General features: G+C 34.6%; 2 protein-coding genes across 5 annotated transcripts in view; one reads left to right on the plus strand and one right to left on the minus strand.

Moving 5' to 3' along the window:
* Plod (procollagen lysyl hydroxylase) overlaps positions 1-16,917 on the plus strand; it is a 210,222-nt gene that overhangs the window by 132,383 nt on the left and 60,922 nt on the right. The window lies entirely within an intron of this gene.
* LOC145668907 (immunoglobulin domain-containing protein oig-4-like) overlaps positions 591-16,917 on the minus strand; it is a 45,232-nt gene continuing 28,905 nt past the window's right edge. For both annotated transcript variants that reach the window (XM_081737184.1, XM_081737182.1), the window contains 2 exons: positions 9,019-9,168; positions 591-4,392 (listed from right to left, as the gene is read on the minus strand). In XM_081737184.1, the coding sequence (XP_081593310.1) occupies positions 4,234-4,392; positions 9,019-9,168 (309 nt within the window). In that variant the 3' untranslated portion in view covers positions 591-4,233. The remainder of the gene's footprint in view (positions 4,393-9,018; positions 9,169-16,917) is intronic.

Raw genomic sequence — 16,917 nt, forward strand, 5'->3', positions numbered from 1 at the left:
CGATCATTTTTATACATCTTCCCCCCTTCCTCCTCTCCTAAGTTCTACCGTCAAAGTGAAATGATAAAAACCATCCCAGGCCCGAACCTTATCTATGTTGAAAATTTAATCGAGGTCAGTCAGGTAGTTTAAGAGTAATTAAGTCACAAACGTAGTCACTTTCATTTTTATGTATATAAATAATTTATTTCTTGGTGCTATAAAACAAACTTAGCCGGCCAGGCTATTTGTTAGTTAGATGAAGTTTGATCACAACGTCGGTTTCCATCACCATACTTACTTGTTTTGTTCTTTCATTTCGATGCTAAAAGATGAGAATGTTGTAATACTTTTAAGCGCAGCGAGAAACTTTCAAATAAGACAGGAATTACAATATTTTAACAGTATAGAGCTATGGAAAAAAGTGTATTACAACTAGTAAAGCAATTAACAAGGTATCGCCTTGCTATAAATAATAAACAGTTTGATTCAAATTGCAACGATTCCCATTTGCTAGACGATATATGCAAAAAGTCGCGTAATGTTAATTCAGAATCATTGTCTTAGTTCACTAAATAGTTGTTGGTTGCCACTGAACAAATATTACTCAATAATAGTAACGTATTTTATTTATTCATATTTTCATTATAAAAATATTTATTACACAGTGTAATACTAAGATAATATACAAAACCGAAACATACTTTTATCTTCATACAATTACTTACTATTGTACTTCCTAAGTTTCATATATAACTTAAAACACTCATTCTGAATCCGAAGAGAAACATTGTTGTTACAAGTCTAGAGTAATGTAAAATATTCTTAATTTGTAATTATACACTCATTCATACAAACACTAATTCTTCATCCTTGCAGGAAAAATGCTGGAAGTGGGGTGGGTCGATCTTTCAACACTTTTAGAAATCGTTGCAGAATATTAGAATGCATTCACCAGTGGTAATACCACCTCAAAACTCTTGAATTTTCCCCTTCAACATAATTTGCTGCTTCTCTTTGTCACTGTTTCAGAAATAGAATGCACATTTTTGCGTAATCGAATCATTACTATGAACCTGCATGTGAACGGATTGTAGAGTTAAAAAAATAAAAAAAAAGTGTAAGAGCTCCTTCTTGCCTTTGGTATGGGAGACCATGGTTCTATTCCAATCGAGATATGTCGAAATCCAAGTCTCATATAATCTTAATGCTTAAAAGAACCATTAAACTCCAACAAATAATAATAAGACCACAGCATATGAGGATCAAGGTGTTGTGATTACTGTCTTGAGTAGAACTTTCCTGTGTGCACCACACTGGATTTCATTTCTGATACTTTATGAGTGGTCCAAGTACCATAATCCGGTATTACCTGCTAGAAAAGGAAACTAAACTAAAATCAAATCCCTCTCCCGCAAAAGAAGTTGACCTGGAGTTTTGCTACATAGAGTAGCGTATCAAAAATATCCAAATCGAGGGAAACAGCTAAACTAAACTAAGTAAACTCTCTGTCACTGTAGACACATAGGGATGGCAGATATGTTCATATTCTAGTAGATAATGTATGGTCATCGTGACTCTCAGCATGGTTATTTTTGACTTCCATGAATGAAGTTTGAGACCCTCAAATCATGTAACTGCTCAACTCCTCACAACGCTGATCTGTATTTCCACGGAAATCAAAGCTCGAATCACGCGCACAAATTAATTTGATTTGATTTATTTATCATTTTGTAGACCATGTTACATATACAATTGTGTAGAACTCGTCAATATTTAGAAGATATACAGTACTTAAAACAAATACAATGCTCTTGTTACGAAATAATACATAAAATCATTTTTACAATCTACATAATAATAATAATAATAATTATATATATGGACTTAATTACTCACTATTTCAATTACTGTATATATGCTTATATTTGTGTTTACCATCTGATATATATACAACAGGTAATTTAATTCTTTTTCTAAGTTACACAATGAGCTGCATAAATATCCGTCTGCTGTATAAATATAAAATACATTATTTAATAGCAGTTTGTGCACTAAGGTGACAAACTCTTTATGAGTATTTTTATATACCCCGGTAACTTATATAGTTTTACACCCATGTAGATATGTGATTTTCCATATGAAGACAAAAATCGATGATACACAGTGAAGAAATTATATTTCCACGCGTAGAATAGTTGAGAGTATCACCATCTCTGTTAACAATATCCAAGTGATTCCATGTAATTTTAAGTAGTTCAGACATGTACAATGAAGGGGCTGTCATCGTATTCAGTGATTCAAATAGTTATTTACAACTGGTGCGTTCTGAAGATTTTCTAATGATTCTGATGATACATTTTTCTTGTTTTAATATATTCCGAAATTGTGACGAAGACCTCAAAAGGCAGTTCCGTATTTAATATGAGAATAGAATATGGCATACTACATGCTCATAATTGTTTGTAGATACAGTATTGGGACTAGTTCGTATTATGTACGTAGCTTGGGCTATTTTTTTGTCTACTTATTCTTACTATGAAAAATTATTATCTACATATATACATAAAAATTTTATGGTACCAGTAAATTTACATACCTCATAATCCATGGTTATCTGCGGAAATTGGTGTGCTGTTCTAGGGGATAATTAATGGACACATACTTTTATTTATCTGCGTTTATTTTAAATTTATTTTCGGAAAACCAATACATAAGTTGAATGTTGCATGATCAGCTGCTTCTTGTAAGCTATCTATCTTTTCCAGTTACAATTACTGTTGCATCATCAGCAAAAAGGAGTATATAACCCTTTTCTATAGTTCATAAATGATAAAGATGCAGGAGAAAGAGTATAGGCCCTAAAACTGACCCTTGTGGAACACTTTGTACTTATTTGTTCATTGGAGTTTATTTCCCTCAAAATTTTAGTTCTTTTGACCATATGAAGAATTTGCATATTTTCTTTTACAATTACACAAGTATGATTTGAACCATTCCAAAGCAATACCCCTAATACCATATTTTTCTAATTTACCAAAAATTATTTCATGATCTATACAACCTAAAGCATTTGAAGATTACAAAATGCCTACAGGGTTGATTTTTTTTTACAAAATGCCTACAGGGTTGATTTTTTTAATATTATTACTACTTTAATATGTTCATATATGATAGTAATTGTGGATTTGGCTTCGATAAAGCCATGTTGCGATTTCGAGACTAAGTCTTGTTCATTAATTCAACTTAGCACTCGTTTATATACTAATTTTTCTATAAATTTAAAAAAATAAAAAAAAAGTAAATTGAACGCCTTCTTTTCTACATCCTTTTTTGAGTAAGAGTTTGACGACTGAGAGTTTTAAGGCATCAGGGAAGGTTGCTTGAAAAAAAGACACATTAGTAGTGTTCGCTAACGCAAGATGGATGTATTTCTTTAAAAGAAACTGTGGAATTTCGTCTATTCCTGTAGACCTTTTATTTGTGTCACTTGGAGTAGGTATACTATGAATAATTTTCTCTGTTTTGGTATCACAGTTTGTGGCTGTGCTATTTATTACACAGCTACAATCAGCACAAAAAGTGGGTGTTTTCTTGTAATAAGTTAATGTAGGGTTCCCGATCGATCCTGGTATGTTTTTCTTTGTGATTTCATATTATTAAATTTGTTCTTCAAACTTCAGATCATAACCTTATTCGTAATTAATTAGTATCTAAATCAGTAGGTTTTGTTAGGGTTCAGGGTTGTTGGTTTCTAATTACCTTCTTTGAGGTCAGGATTGCTAAAACTTAGCTTGACATTAAAGCCATAGTTACGTTATTCCGAATACAGTGTTAAGATTTACTAACTTAAAAATACAATAATTTTTCATGCAGTTCACGTTTTGTGAAATTGAGGCTTGTTCAGCGATTGGGCTCGTACAATTGTATGTAAATCGTGCCTTATCAGTCTTTATCAGAGTAGTGCTGGTTTGATCTGTTTTTAAAATATTAAGAAACGTTTAACTTAAAAAATCTAGTTCAGTATGTTTTAGAACATTATTTGTTACTACTGAGATCCGTTCATACTCTGTGATGAAATGAGGCATTGTATGAAAAGCATAACAAAATGTTGTTTTAAATAAATTTTGGATTGTTTTTAGGAAAATTGTCTTTTATTGTGCCGACTTTAGCTCTTTTTTTAAAAAGGTTTTTCTTCCTTTACGTCTGCATTTATGAAGTATTTTGTTAATTAGATAATTCAAACTGTTTCACTCACTCAAAATTAATACTGAAGTCCGTTTTAAAGCTTCTTCGATCGATTGAATATTTGTTATCGGCGTAACACTCGTACAATCCAGCGTCCATTTGTGTAGCAGGATCAATTTCCATCTTCGATTTTATTTTATCCTTTCCGATTTTCCATTCGTGTACCTGAAAAAGAAAGGGAAAAAATAAATGAATTTATCATTGTAACTCGAACAGTTACTCAAATAATTTTAACAGCACTAGTACAAACCAGCGTTTCTCAAACTTTTTTTCAAGTGGGAACCACTTATATTACTCAAAAATGAAATGAAATGAAATCTCAGTTTAATGCCCCACAATTATGCCCTTTAGGCTAAGGGAGACGGATGATTAAGGAAAGTAAATGATTATGGAATCATTGGTGGAATGTGAATGTGGGAGGAAACGGGAATACCCCGAGGAAATTACGTACACGATATTGTCCACCAGAAACTTACTTCACCGGCAATTGAACCAAGAATTTAGAACATTAATTGCTTATTATTTATTTTTTGAACACAAGAACACACTTGCGGCTATATGGTTAGTGTACGCGCCTTTGGTACTAGACCCGGGTTTAACTCCTGGTGGGAACTCATGTGGTATGGATACCTCGGGATTGAAAGTGTATCCACATTTTTAGCTGTTTTCTAAGAATGCCTGACCTGTACACAACCAATATTATTGTTTGATGTTGCGAGCTTACATAACAGCAGAGGATAACACTGGGTAATGGAATGATTGTGGAAACATTTTTCCACCTTTCAATAATCCTGGTTCTGAATTAAGACCTTGCAACGACTGGTGCTTACAGTGACTATCAGAGTTCGTATAATATTCACCTTATTTAATTTTATAATTTATTTGTATAACGTATATCTGTTAAGAGAGTCTCAATTATAATATGTGTTAATGAATTCATTTGAATTTTATTTTTTTGTTTTACTTAACTTAATGTTCAATCTAAGAGGACGACAGTGCATACCTCGAGGACCACAGTTTAAGAAACACTGATATAGCCTGAGATTTTCTTTTTTTTTGTTTGTTATATAAATATGAAAACAAACAATGCAATTCACAAAAAATAAGGCTCTCTGAAAAAAAGACTTATCTTTCTAGCGAGACCATTTCATGGCTAAGTTCTTTTAAAAAATTTATCTGGGACACGCTTTCTTTTTCCTGCTTTTCAAAGAGGAGAACTAATTCAGTTAATAAATAGTGTTTACCTCTATGGTCTTAATTATTGAAGGAGTTATTTATTTATTATTTATTTAATGCCAGGAATTCAAACCTTTTATCAGAAGGAATAAAACGCTACAGTATTTACTACCGCAAAACAAAACATATGAACGTCTATTTTTGAAGTTACTGTCTAGCTACGAGCACAACTTCCAAGAATCGACTTTGTCAATCTTTCTGTCAGGGATTCCTGAACACCCTTCTTCTTTACTTGAATGGTTCTTGTTTCCTTATCCCCGCCCAGAAGTAAGCACAAAATTGTATTTTGCAAACTAAAGAATATTTTACTTCTGAACAGTGAAAAGCATCACTGTTGATCCAGTTTTAATTTAAAAAAAAAAAGTTTTGTATCATATTCAGTAAATGTTTAGCATTCGAGAAATTTCAATGTGATAGCGTGCAGAATATATTTTTAATTTAAATATTTTTGCTTTTCTCTCTGCTGTTCATTTCAGTTAGTTATGAGCTTTCAATACTCACGAGTGTTTACTTCAGAAATTTGAAAGCTTTTGGTAAATTAAGACAAATAGCAAAGAAGTAAACGAAAAACTTTTTAAAAAAAATCATTCAATTAGAAAATAAAACTCCGAAAGTGAAGTTGAATGGAAGTATATGTGTGTGTATATATATAGTATATGATATGATATTCAAGATTAGGGTTTTTCGTGACCAAATGATTAGTGTTCCATGTTAGGTCTGGGGTCGTGGGTTTGATTCCAGTAAGAGTCGAATTCGACGTTAAACTGTACTCATCTTATATAGGGAAGCGATGTTAAACTCAAAAACAATTAACAAATAATGTTATTGTTAAGTAAAGTATTAGCTGATATAGGAGAATTATCTTCGTACTTAAATTTCTGTGTTGTGCTGGAAAATGTCTTCCTTCTTTCGGAAAATTTATTATTTAAACCATTTTAGCAATTTTAGTAGTGTAGAACCCATATAAACAAGTATGGAGTAAGATCATAAATTTATATTAGAATATCCTTATGTTAAAAGTGTCGCCAATCATAGTCTTAGCCCGTAGGGGCCGCGGTGGCTCAGTGGTAGAGCGTTCACCTCTGGTGCATGGGGTTCCTAGTTCGATCCCAGTACGCGCCAAGTGAACTTTGTGGTGGACAAACACCGTGTGCGTGGGTTTTCTCATAGTTCTCCCGTTTCCTCCCACTTCCTTCATTTCACCGTTTCATTCATTTCTCATCATCACCGTCTCCTTGGACGTAAAACTGAAAGACTTCATTTTTTCTTAGCCCGTAGTTGTTACTTGCGGCCCCAAAATATTATTGAAACCTTACTTTATCGTACAGTTTACTTAATGTTAGATTACGTAATAAAATTCGCGTTAAATGCGTTTTATTAACGTTTTATATTCCACATATTCCTGGATTACCGGCGGAGCTCATGCAATTTAAATCAATGTTAAACGGTAAATCCACGTCTTACACTATAATTAACGTTGCTGCTAAACGAGACGCGAGACAATAATTCAATCAATGCGCATATTCCTGTATGAATCGTAAGAACTGATTTAAAAGCTTGGGAGTAATAACATTCTTTTTGAAAGATTAAATCCAAGAATATAAACGGTGAATAAAATAGAACATAACTATAAACCATCGAAGCTGTTTTATTCCAGTGATCAAGTTCTTAATATGTAACGTAATTCCTGTAAAAATATTCTTGATGCAGTTCTTTCTAGAATGCTAATAATCTTATGATTAAGAGATTGATATTCTCACCCTTGTTGTGAGATACCCATGCTCAATTCCTAATGCACTTACATAGGAAAAGTACTATGTTACATACAGTGGCGGATCCAGGTGGAGCGATCGGGGCGATTGCCGCCCCCCCCCCCCTCAGAAGAGGAAACTTTTTTATTTTATATATAAATAAAAACCCATCCCAGAGTTTGGAGATCTTAAAAGTAGCTCTAAGTAGCAGTATTACAATTCACCGCCTCCCCCCCAGAAGTCCATCCTGAATCCACCCCTGGTTACATATAGGTCTTCATCTCATTTTTAGAAATCGATAGTAGGTGTAAGCCAAAAAGAAAAATATTGACATTGTTTTAAGTGGGAGGTGAGAACCTCGTTAATGTAGAAAGCTAAGAACCATATTGTGATTAACAATTTATCCACTAATAGTAATACTAATTTTTGTGATTTTGCTTCTTTCTATCTTAACCTTAATAGATAATCTTATTTCATCTGAAAATTAGCAATAGCAGTTCTTAATCATTATTAATAAGCTTAATAACAAAAGTCTGAATAAACTATAAAGTACTAAGTCATTTTAGCACTCAGTCCTTACACAAATTACGAATTATTTTTAGGCTTCTCCCCTTTTTAAAATTTGAATACATAGGAAATTTCATATTATTGTAAACAAAATAAATATTTGATGGCACTAATGTAGTAACTCAGTTATTCATGAATCAATAGTACGGGAAGTGTCCACAAAGGGACCATGACAGGTGAAATTTTAGGAAGTTGAAAAAATTCGGTGAAACGTTTAAAATCAGTGAACATTAAAAGTTCTGTTTTAAGTTATAAGTTAGTATCTGAGGAGGGATATTGAATGTAAAAATTACTGAATAAGCTCAAAAGTAATTGTGCTTTTCGGAGGTCATTGCTTCATGGACAATGAGAAAGATGTGCACTTCTGGATTTTATCGTTTTTAACCCTTTCGTGGGTAGTGGGAAGGATTCTTTTCACTAAAGAGACTAATTATGCTGTTATTTGCTCCACTGAAAAGCGTTATTCCCAGCACAGCCCTGAGTCTTTTTCATTAGAGAAATGGTAATTGCGCTCAAACATGATTTCTTCTCGGTTTGAACTTGTTCTGCATCTACTGGGTAAGTATGTGAGTGGTGGTTGATTACGGTTTCTCCTTCCATTTTCTAATTTGAAAGGTTTTTGCTTTTCTTCCCTCAATACAGCACTCAAATACTTTATATTGGCAATGAGCATGAAACAGTGTATAGAATATAGAAGCAGTAATTCGCATCACAACATCGGTTTTTATTGATTGTATTTTATTCTCCTAAGCCCAATATTTATTTTGCATTTAAAAAAAATGTGGATTGACAACGATAGCATACGGTTAATAACTTGTGCTAGTAAGTAGATTAATAACAAACCTATACATGTTTTATCCGCTGCACATAATCTTAGAGATGTTTCATTTGTGTAAGGAAGGTTTAAGATGCACTGTTCCTTTTCCCAGTAATGAAATTGTTTCTGTAAACTATTGGCGCCAAATTCATAGTAATATTTGGATGGAGGGGCCTTCGGATATGTGTGTCTTGTTAGATATCCAAGCAAAAATATCCATATCCTAGACGACAAGCGAACTTTGGGGGCGAACCCCCTCGGCCACCAGAGATCGACGCCGTTGCCGTAAATTAACCTTAAATCCAATAACCTTGACGACTCCAACTTAAATAAGAAAAGCTATCGTTCTATCACTTCTAGAAAAAAATAAGTGACCCACGAATGGGTTAACAAAGAAACACAATATTTTTGTATACTTACATGGAAGTAGGTGTGGTAATATAATTCTACTCCATCTTTCAACCATGTTATCCGAGGCCGTGGAAGGCCAGTGGCTTCGCAGAGGAATACTATTTTATGTCCTAGAACGTATTCATAGTCAAAGTGGGAGGATTTTATTATCTTTGCACCCTGCAACGAAAAGAAAAAAAAATCTTGTGATGCATGAAAATAAAAACGACTATAGATAAATAATTATTTTCAGAAAATATGGTAAATTTTATTACTATCAGTACCTAGCAAGAAGAAGAATCTGAAGAATCATTTTAGTTTTCAATCCTAAACTTAATAGATAATCTTATTTCATCTGAAAATTAGTAATAGCTGTTTTTATCATTATCAATAAGTTTAACAAGAAGAATCTTAATAAAGTACAAAGTCATTTTAACACTCAATCCTAACACTAATTAATTCAGTAAAGTGTTGCTGTAATGAACACCAGTATAACGAAATGTCCAGAATTGCGAATTATTTTTATGCTTCTTTCCTTCTTATCTAATATGTGTTAAAACATTTCATTTTACCGACCTTGGAACCATCAATATAACGAATGAACATTTCGTCGATATTTAACTTATATTTTCAGAATATATATTTGAAATTTGTCTTTTTTTTAAATAATATAAATGATTTTCTTAGTACATTATTTTATTATTCAAATGATACGGTAGCAAATTTTTTCATGCGCGTACGCGATCAATGGAGTAGGATAGTGATTTGAAAGCAACTAGTTGGGGCTATTCGCAATTAAATTCCCTTGGCGATGGTTCACGAATATTTTTTTATGTTCGGAAGTGTTCAGAAAATGTTACAGACTTTTTCCAAAAATGAAAGTCCAGAAGATTGTGCACAATTCTATATGGTGAAGAATTACAGAAATACCTCCTGAGCTTATGTCTCAAAACAGTTAGTCTTGTAAAATAATTTTTAAACTAGTGTAATTTTTTTAAATGTACAATTGTATATATATATATATATATATATATCATAAAATCATGAGAAATAAGAAGTATCAGAATTAGTATTTATAAATGAGTTTTAATATTTATTTATTTATTTATTTATTCACTAAATTTCATACAGCACAAGGCTATTTGGCTGAAACTGAATAGCATCAACATTGAAAGCCCAAGTATAAAAAGAAAAAAGAAAAAAAAGTTCACATCTAAATTTACAATATTCTCTTTAGTTGAGTTCTAAAGTTCCGTTCAGTAGTAAAAATGTTAAAACCTGTTGAAACTGGGTTACAATCTTGCGCTAATCTGTAAAACAAGGAGCACTTAACAATTGATAACCTAGGAGTCTCGCAACTAAATAAATTTAGGGAGCGAGTTCGCCGCGGAGGATCACGAAGGTTATTCTAATATTTCTATTTCATGATATTTTACGACTTGTAAGGAACATATTACAAGACTTTTTGATTTGAGAATCATCAAATAAATATTAAGTTTTTTTTTAAGTAATGTAGGTCTTGCAGTGGATATAATAATAAGTAAGTTCTTGAGAACTAACTTATTTCGGTATAACAAAATCTCAATATAACAAATTAGCTATTCTATCAGGCCATGTTTCTATGTTGTCAAACTAAACACAACGCACTGAGAAGGCTATGTGATAAAAATATATTTAAAAAAAAAAACGCTATCACGTAACAGTTTCAACACGTTGGCTGTGTCTTCATCAGACTTCCACTCCACGAGGGAGGCGTGACGTCATGCATCCCCCTAACTTTTCAGATCCACTTTTACCCCTGATCGCAGCCTTTATATTTTAATGGAATTATTAATACATTCCTTCTCTATTGTCACATCTTTTATGCCATCCATAGATGATATCAAAAGAGCTAAAATTTTAGAACTACAGCACTGGTCCCATGAGATTAATACTGAAATAGAACACTACTGTTAAATATTAGAATCTGATTGAGTTATTTCCAAAGTGTCTCCCTGTATTCCATCGTTAATTGTTGTCAGTATAAAATGGCTTCACAACTGTATCTGGGACTGTGTTAAATAAATAATATTGGGGTAGACTCCGAGTACATGCGTCGGTGTTACTTAAATATTCGCAGTAACAGGTTATTCAGGGTGTTAAATACTTCATAAACTAGGTTGTTTAGCCCTTAGACTTTTACAGGGAAGCATTCTTCTTTTCTCTTTTAAGGGAAGTAGAGCTCCTTCGTGGCTAAGCGGTTAGCGTACACACCTTTGGCATGGGGGACTCGTGTTTGATTCCCGACGGAAGCTCATATAGTTCGGATTCAACGTTAATCAGTAGGTCCACGTCTTATATAGCCTCGCTGCTGAAAGGGCCACTAAACTGAAATCAAATCAAGTCAAATCTTTTAAGTGAACAGGGCTGTTAATAATTTAATTCAACTGGTTTCTTCAAACGTTTGTAATTATTTCGTAATTTGTGAAAATTCAATTTTATGATATATTAGCTGGTTGGATTGGAGATTAGCGTTCCTTTCAGCACCGAGACTATATGAGACATTCACCTACATCTTAAAGGAGAAGCCTTTAGGAGGAAGAAAAGAATAATTTGGGGGACCTTAAATAAAGAGTTGAGAAAACAACTCATGAAATGCTTCGTGTGAAATATTGTACTGTGTGAGGCAGAAATATGAGCATTACGCAAAAATGATTTTAAAAAAAAACTGGAAGCTTTTGAAATGTAGATGTGGAGTAGAATGGAGAGAATTAACTGGGTCGAGCGGAAAATGAATGTAAGGGTGTTAGAAATGGTGGGGGAGAAAAGAATAATTGAAGATATTATTGAAAAGAGGAGGAGAAATTGGTTTGGGCATGGCTAAGAAGGAACTATTTTAAGGCTCTCCCACCGGAAATCGAATTTGAGTCCTAGTGCTTCTCTGATATATAACTTTAATATTTATAAATAAATCAAATTTAGTTTAAGGTATTGTTCTTTTTTTTTTTTTTTAATTTAAATCAAATTCATTTTGACAGAACAAGGGACATTTGTTTAATCAGGCGTGAAAAAGAAATCAGTCAGAGAGATACTAGGAATCTATATAATTTAATGTACTTGGAAACAAAGAGGCGCACCTTTTATCAGATAATATGAGTATATGTCTGTAAGACTGGGGAACGAAACAAGCTACTCAAGGTTGCACTGTAATTTGAACCAGCATTTGTGTAGTAAGTAATTATTCATATTTATTCTATAGGCTTGATTTTTTTTTTTTTTTTTTTAATTTAGTGTCACTCCCCAGCACCAAGAGGGAATAAAACAGATTTGAATCTGTTGACTTACATGGGATCTGAACCACACAAAATACATCGAATCCCTACCTGGGGGTCCTCTGCACAAAACTTTTCTTTCTTTCTATTTCTGTATTATGTGTACCCAAAATCGCTCAGGTTTTTCGTCCTTAAAAAATTGACATGGTCAATCGACCTGGGGTTTCAAAATTTGGATTCTGTATAACAAAATGCATCGAATTCATGCCGTGGGGGCCCGATTCACATAACTTTTATTTGTGGCTGTGAATTATAGATATGTTAGTCTCATATTTCATGCAGCAAAAATTTTGCTTCGAATACTAAACAGAAGATTATATGGAAGAAGAAATGAAAAAAAAAATGATTATAAACAGTTCGGATTCAGGGGAGGTAAGGGCACAAAAGATACAATTGGATTATTAAGGGTAGTCAGTGAAAGGTTTGTAGAAAAGGGAAAGACATTTGTTGTATTTAATAATCTAGGAAAGATTTGTGACCGCGTGAATTAGGAATTGTTGTTGGGAGTTCTAAAGAAGGTTGGGTTGAAATGGAAAGATCGAAGACTTATAAGAAACTTATAGGTCTATATGAACCAACAAGTAAGTGTTAGACTAGGGGAAAAAATACAGAGGAGAGTGCATTTGGGAGGGAGTTAGACAGGGATGCTGTCTGTCACCAACATCTATATATAGAAGATACAGTGAAAAAAATGCCTACATAATGAAGACGGTATTTCGGTAGGAGGTAGAATGATCAGGTGTATACGGTTTGTAGATGATATAGTCTTTGTTACGGAATCTGAGAAAAAAATCAAAATAATATATTATAAAACTTGAGAAAGGATTGTAAAGAATATGCGATGAAAATAAATGTTAGAAAAACAAAAGCCATGGTGATTGGAACGAAGCGGTCAGTGTCAAATATAGAAGTAGAGGGAAGAAAATAGAACAGGTTGCTAGTTTTCAGTACTTCACTGGCCGATTAGTGTTACTAGTGATGACATGAAGTTCAAACGTGACATAAGAGCAAGGATAGGAATGGCGAAAGAAGCTTTTTGGAGGAAGAAAAGTGTAATTTGAGGGGCCTTGAATAAAGAGTTGAGAAAACAACTCATAAAATGCTTCGTGTGGAATATTGTACTGTGTGAGGCAGAAACATGTTCATTACGCAAAAATGATTAAAAAAAAAAAACTGGACGCTTTTGAAATGTAGGTGTGGAGAAGAATGTAGAGAACTAACTGAGTCGAGCGGAAAATGAATGTGAGGGTATTAGAAATGGTGGGGGAGAAAAAAATAATTTTGGATATTATTGAAAAGAGGAGGAGAAATTGGTTGGGGCATTGGCTAAGAAGAAACTATCGTGAGGGGCGTGCTAGACTGTATGGTGGGGAAAGAGATGGAGAGGATGAAGAAGCCTACAATGGATGGATGGTATCAAAACAGAAGAATCGTTTGTAAAAAGGAAGAGGTTAGCTGAGGACTGTGGAGCACGGAAGCTTCTTAATTGGGGCAAGTGACCTACCAGTGATGGTAAAATACCTATGATCAAGATGATGAGAAACAGATGGAAAATTCACACACGTTTTCAGGTCCGTATCCAGGGTGGTCTAGGGGGACCGGGCGCCCCTAAATTTTTGCTGCCCCCCTAAAATGTTCATGGTAGGCTTGCAAATGAACTATAATATGGTTGGATCTGGCCCTCCTAACTTCAGCCCCCCCCCCCCCTACATTTTTGGGCTGGTTACCGGCCTGCACGTTTTCCGTATCTGTGTGGATTCCCGTTGAGCAGCGACCGCTCCACTACCATCGGTATATCATTGCACTTTTCAGGGTTGATTTTCTGTGTGATTTTTTGACCCGGCAGCGATATCTTTCTGCGTTCACGAGATATTCAGCATTATAACAGCTCTTTCGCCTGTGTTTGAACTCCACTCACAGTAAAACGGTGCCGCTTTTGACCCATGTTCCACCTTTTTCAGTTTATCTGTGTATTATGGTACCGCTCTATATAAGAGAAAGGTAGGTGAGTGCGTATATGAGTGAAATTCACTCCTCTGGGAAAAATATTCAGTTCGTACACTGGCATCAACAATATTTTTTGCAAGAATAACCTAAAACTTTTCTGACAAAAGTATATACACTTGTTTATTAAAATTAAATATAGTGTTAGTTAACGTTATCATTATCAGATACTAACACATTAGATTTAGTGTCTGATGAAGGTAACGTCAAGGTGTCGAAACCGTAACACTGTATTTTAGTTTTAATAAATAAGTGTATATGCTCTGATCAGAAAAGTTTTAGTTATTCTTGTAGTAAGTTCCAGAGTCGTGTTGGAGAGAGTTATTTTTTTAAATAAAAATACTACTTTCAACATTAGTTCAGCTTCCGAGCCGTGCTAGGCTATTGGTTATCGTGAGATCACTTAAGTCAGCAGCATTGGGTGTAGTCAGTATTTGGATGATTGACCGTTGGGGATAAACCTGTTGTTTTTGACAGTGCAATAATTCACTAAGTGTCGTAATGACAACGAAAGAAGTAGTAGATGCCGGTCTAGTAAACCAACAACAACACAGTGGTACTCACCATATCCTGGCCACGCATTCCTCAACTTAAAGACGCCTGCTGGTCGACTGGAAGCCTTCAGAGCATTGTGTTAACAAGTTTGTTTTACGTAAAAGATATTTTCAAATAAATATTGTCTTAATTACGATCTTGCCTTAATTACAGTCGCGTTTGAGTTTTAGTTTTTGGCGTCCTTATGGAATACCGAGGTTATCAAGGACGAAGCCTATTATAAACTGAACTGCGATCCACGACTGGAGCTTGAATCTGTTGCAGTTAGAGGATCCAGAGACCATCATGTAAGATCAATCACAAGATAGACATTTCCCCACCTCACTGTCTCTTCTTCATGAGAACTGGGTTACAGGAACAGGTCATTGGTCCCAGTTACCGTCGCACTTAAATTTGCACTCATTCCTTTTTACTGTTCCTTTTATCAAGAATGTACGAATGAATCTACAAGTCGGGTAAACTGCTTCGTGTTATGAATAAGATATTTTTTCTTTAATTTACAGAAACTACACAAATTAGCCCATTCTTTCGGATCTTATGGATAGAAGTGTCCACGAGACAAGATTTCGAAATAGAGCTCCTTCGTGGCTAAGGTCTTAGCATAAGCGCCTTTGGCGTGAGAGACCCGGTTTCGATTCCCGGCGGGAGCTCATGTGGTTCGGATTCCTCGTCAATCAGTAGGTCCCGTCTCATATAGCCGCACTGCTGAAAGGGACGTTAAACTCAAAATCAACTCAACTCAAGATTTCGAAATAGTGTGCTGAAAGTATCGTCTCTTCTCGAAACGTATGTATTTTTCTATTGGAAAAACGCTGTCTCATCTCGTCTCGTCTCGTAGACATCACCACTTACGGGATCTAACGAAATCCACTTTTGAACGTGACTGTATCTTATATTGGGGTATGGCACGGTTGCTCAGTGGTAGAGCACTTACCTCTAGTGCGTGGGGTCCCTGGTTCAATCCCCTGCCAAGTAAGTTTGTGATGGACAGCATCGTATCCGTGGGGTTTCTTGAAGCACTCCCGTTTCCTCCTACTTTCTCATTCCACCAGTCATTCCATCATTATTTACTTGGTTTAACCACCGTTTCCCTTAGCCTAAAGGGCATAACGTGGGACGTAAAACTGAAATATTTCATTTCACTTTTTTTTATATATATATATTGGAGAGATGCAAGTTAATGTGATGTATGTTAGTGAATATTTGTGTAATGAAGAACAATGATTAATTGCTTTATACTTAATATTCTTAATCCCATGCTGAGTATCCCTTTAATCTAATTCCATAATTCAGAATCTTCCTTCTGACCTTTGGAATCACAGTGAACGAATTGGTTACTTATCGTAAGGTCATACCTTAGCTACGTTACTTGAGTTAGATAGAAGTCATTTAAGAAGAACATTCAGAGGAAGCAGGACAAGTCCAAATATCGCTTTCAAATAGTAGTTCCAACTTGTATGAGAAATCCCCAATCCTGATTCTTAATCTATTAGTTCACTCCAGATCACCAATTTCGTATATACATTTTTGAACTACGGGGAAAGGAGCTATCCACTCTACCCCTGCTCTGCCGGATTAATGTAAAGTAAGTGGGCTGAAACCTGCCTTCGGGCAGAATATACAAGGTTTAGTTATGAAGACACGATGGCTCGGTGGTAGAGCGCTTACCCGTAGTGAGAGAGCCATGATTCGATCGTAGGTTTTTTATTGGATAGGATCGTATCCGTGGGTTTTCTCGAGGTTTTCTTGTTTTGTACTGACAACTCTACATATGAACACTCCACCAGTTCTTTTTATAATTATTCACTTTGGTTATTCATCTGTCTTCTTTAACTTAAAAAGCATAAACGTGGGACGTAAAACTAAAATTTTGATTTCAAGATTTCATTATGGTTTCTCTACTAGCAATAACTCCCTGGCTCTACAGAGTGTGAAGGGCTATGGCTGGTCATATGGCACACGTTAACCCGATTTATACGTGACCAGTGGCTCCCAGCGTTCCAGAACTCTTAATTCAAGTAGCCTTAGAATGTTGGTCCACATTGAAAAGTCTGTACGC

Source organism: Thermobia domestica, chromosome 13 (genome assembly GCF_964235325.1).
Source record: "Thermobia domestica chromosome 13, izTheDome1.hap1.1, whole genome shotgun sequence".
NCBI classification, from domain to species: domain Eukaryota; kingdom Metazoa; phylum Arthropoda; class Insecta; order Zygentoma; family Lepismatidae; genus Thermobia; species Thermobia domestica.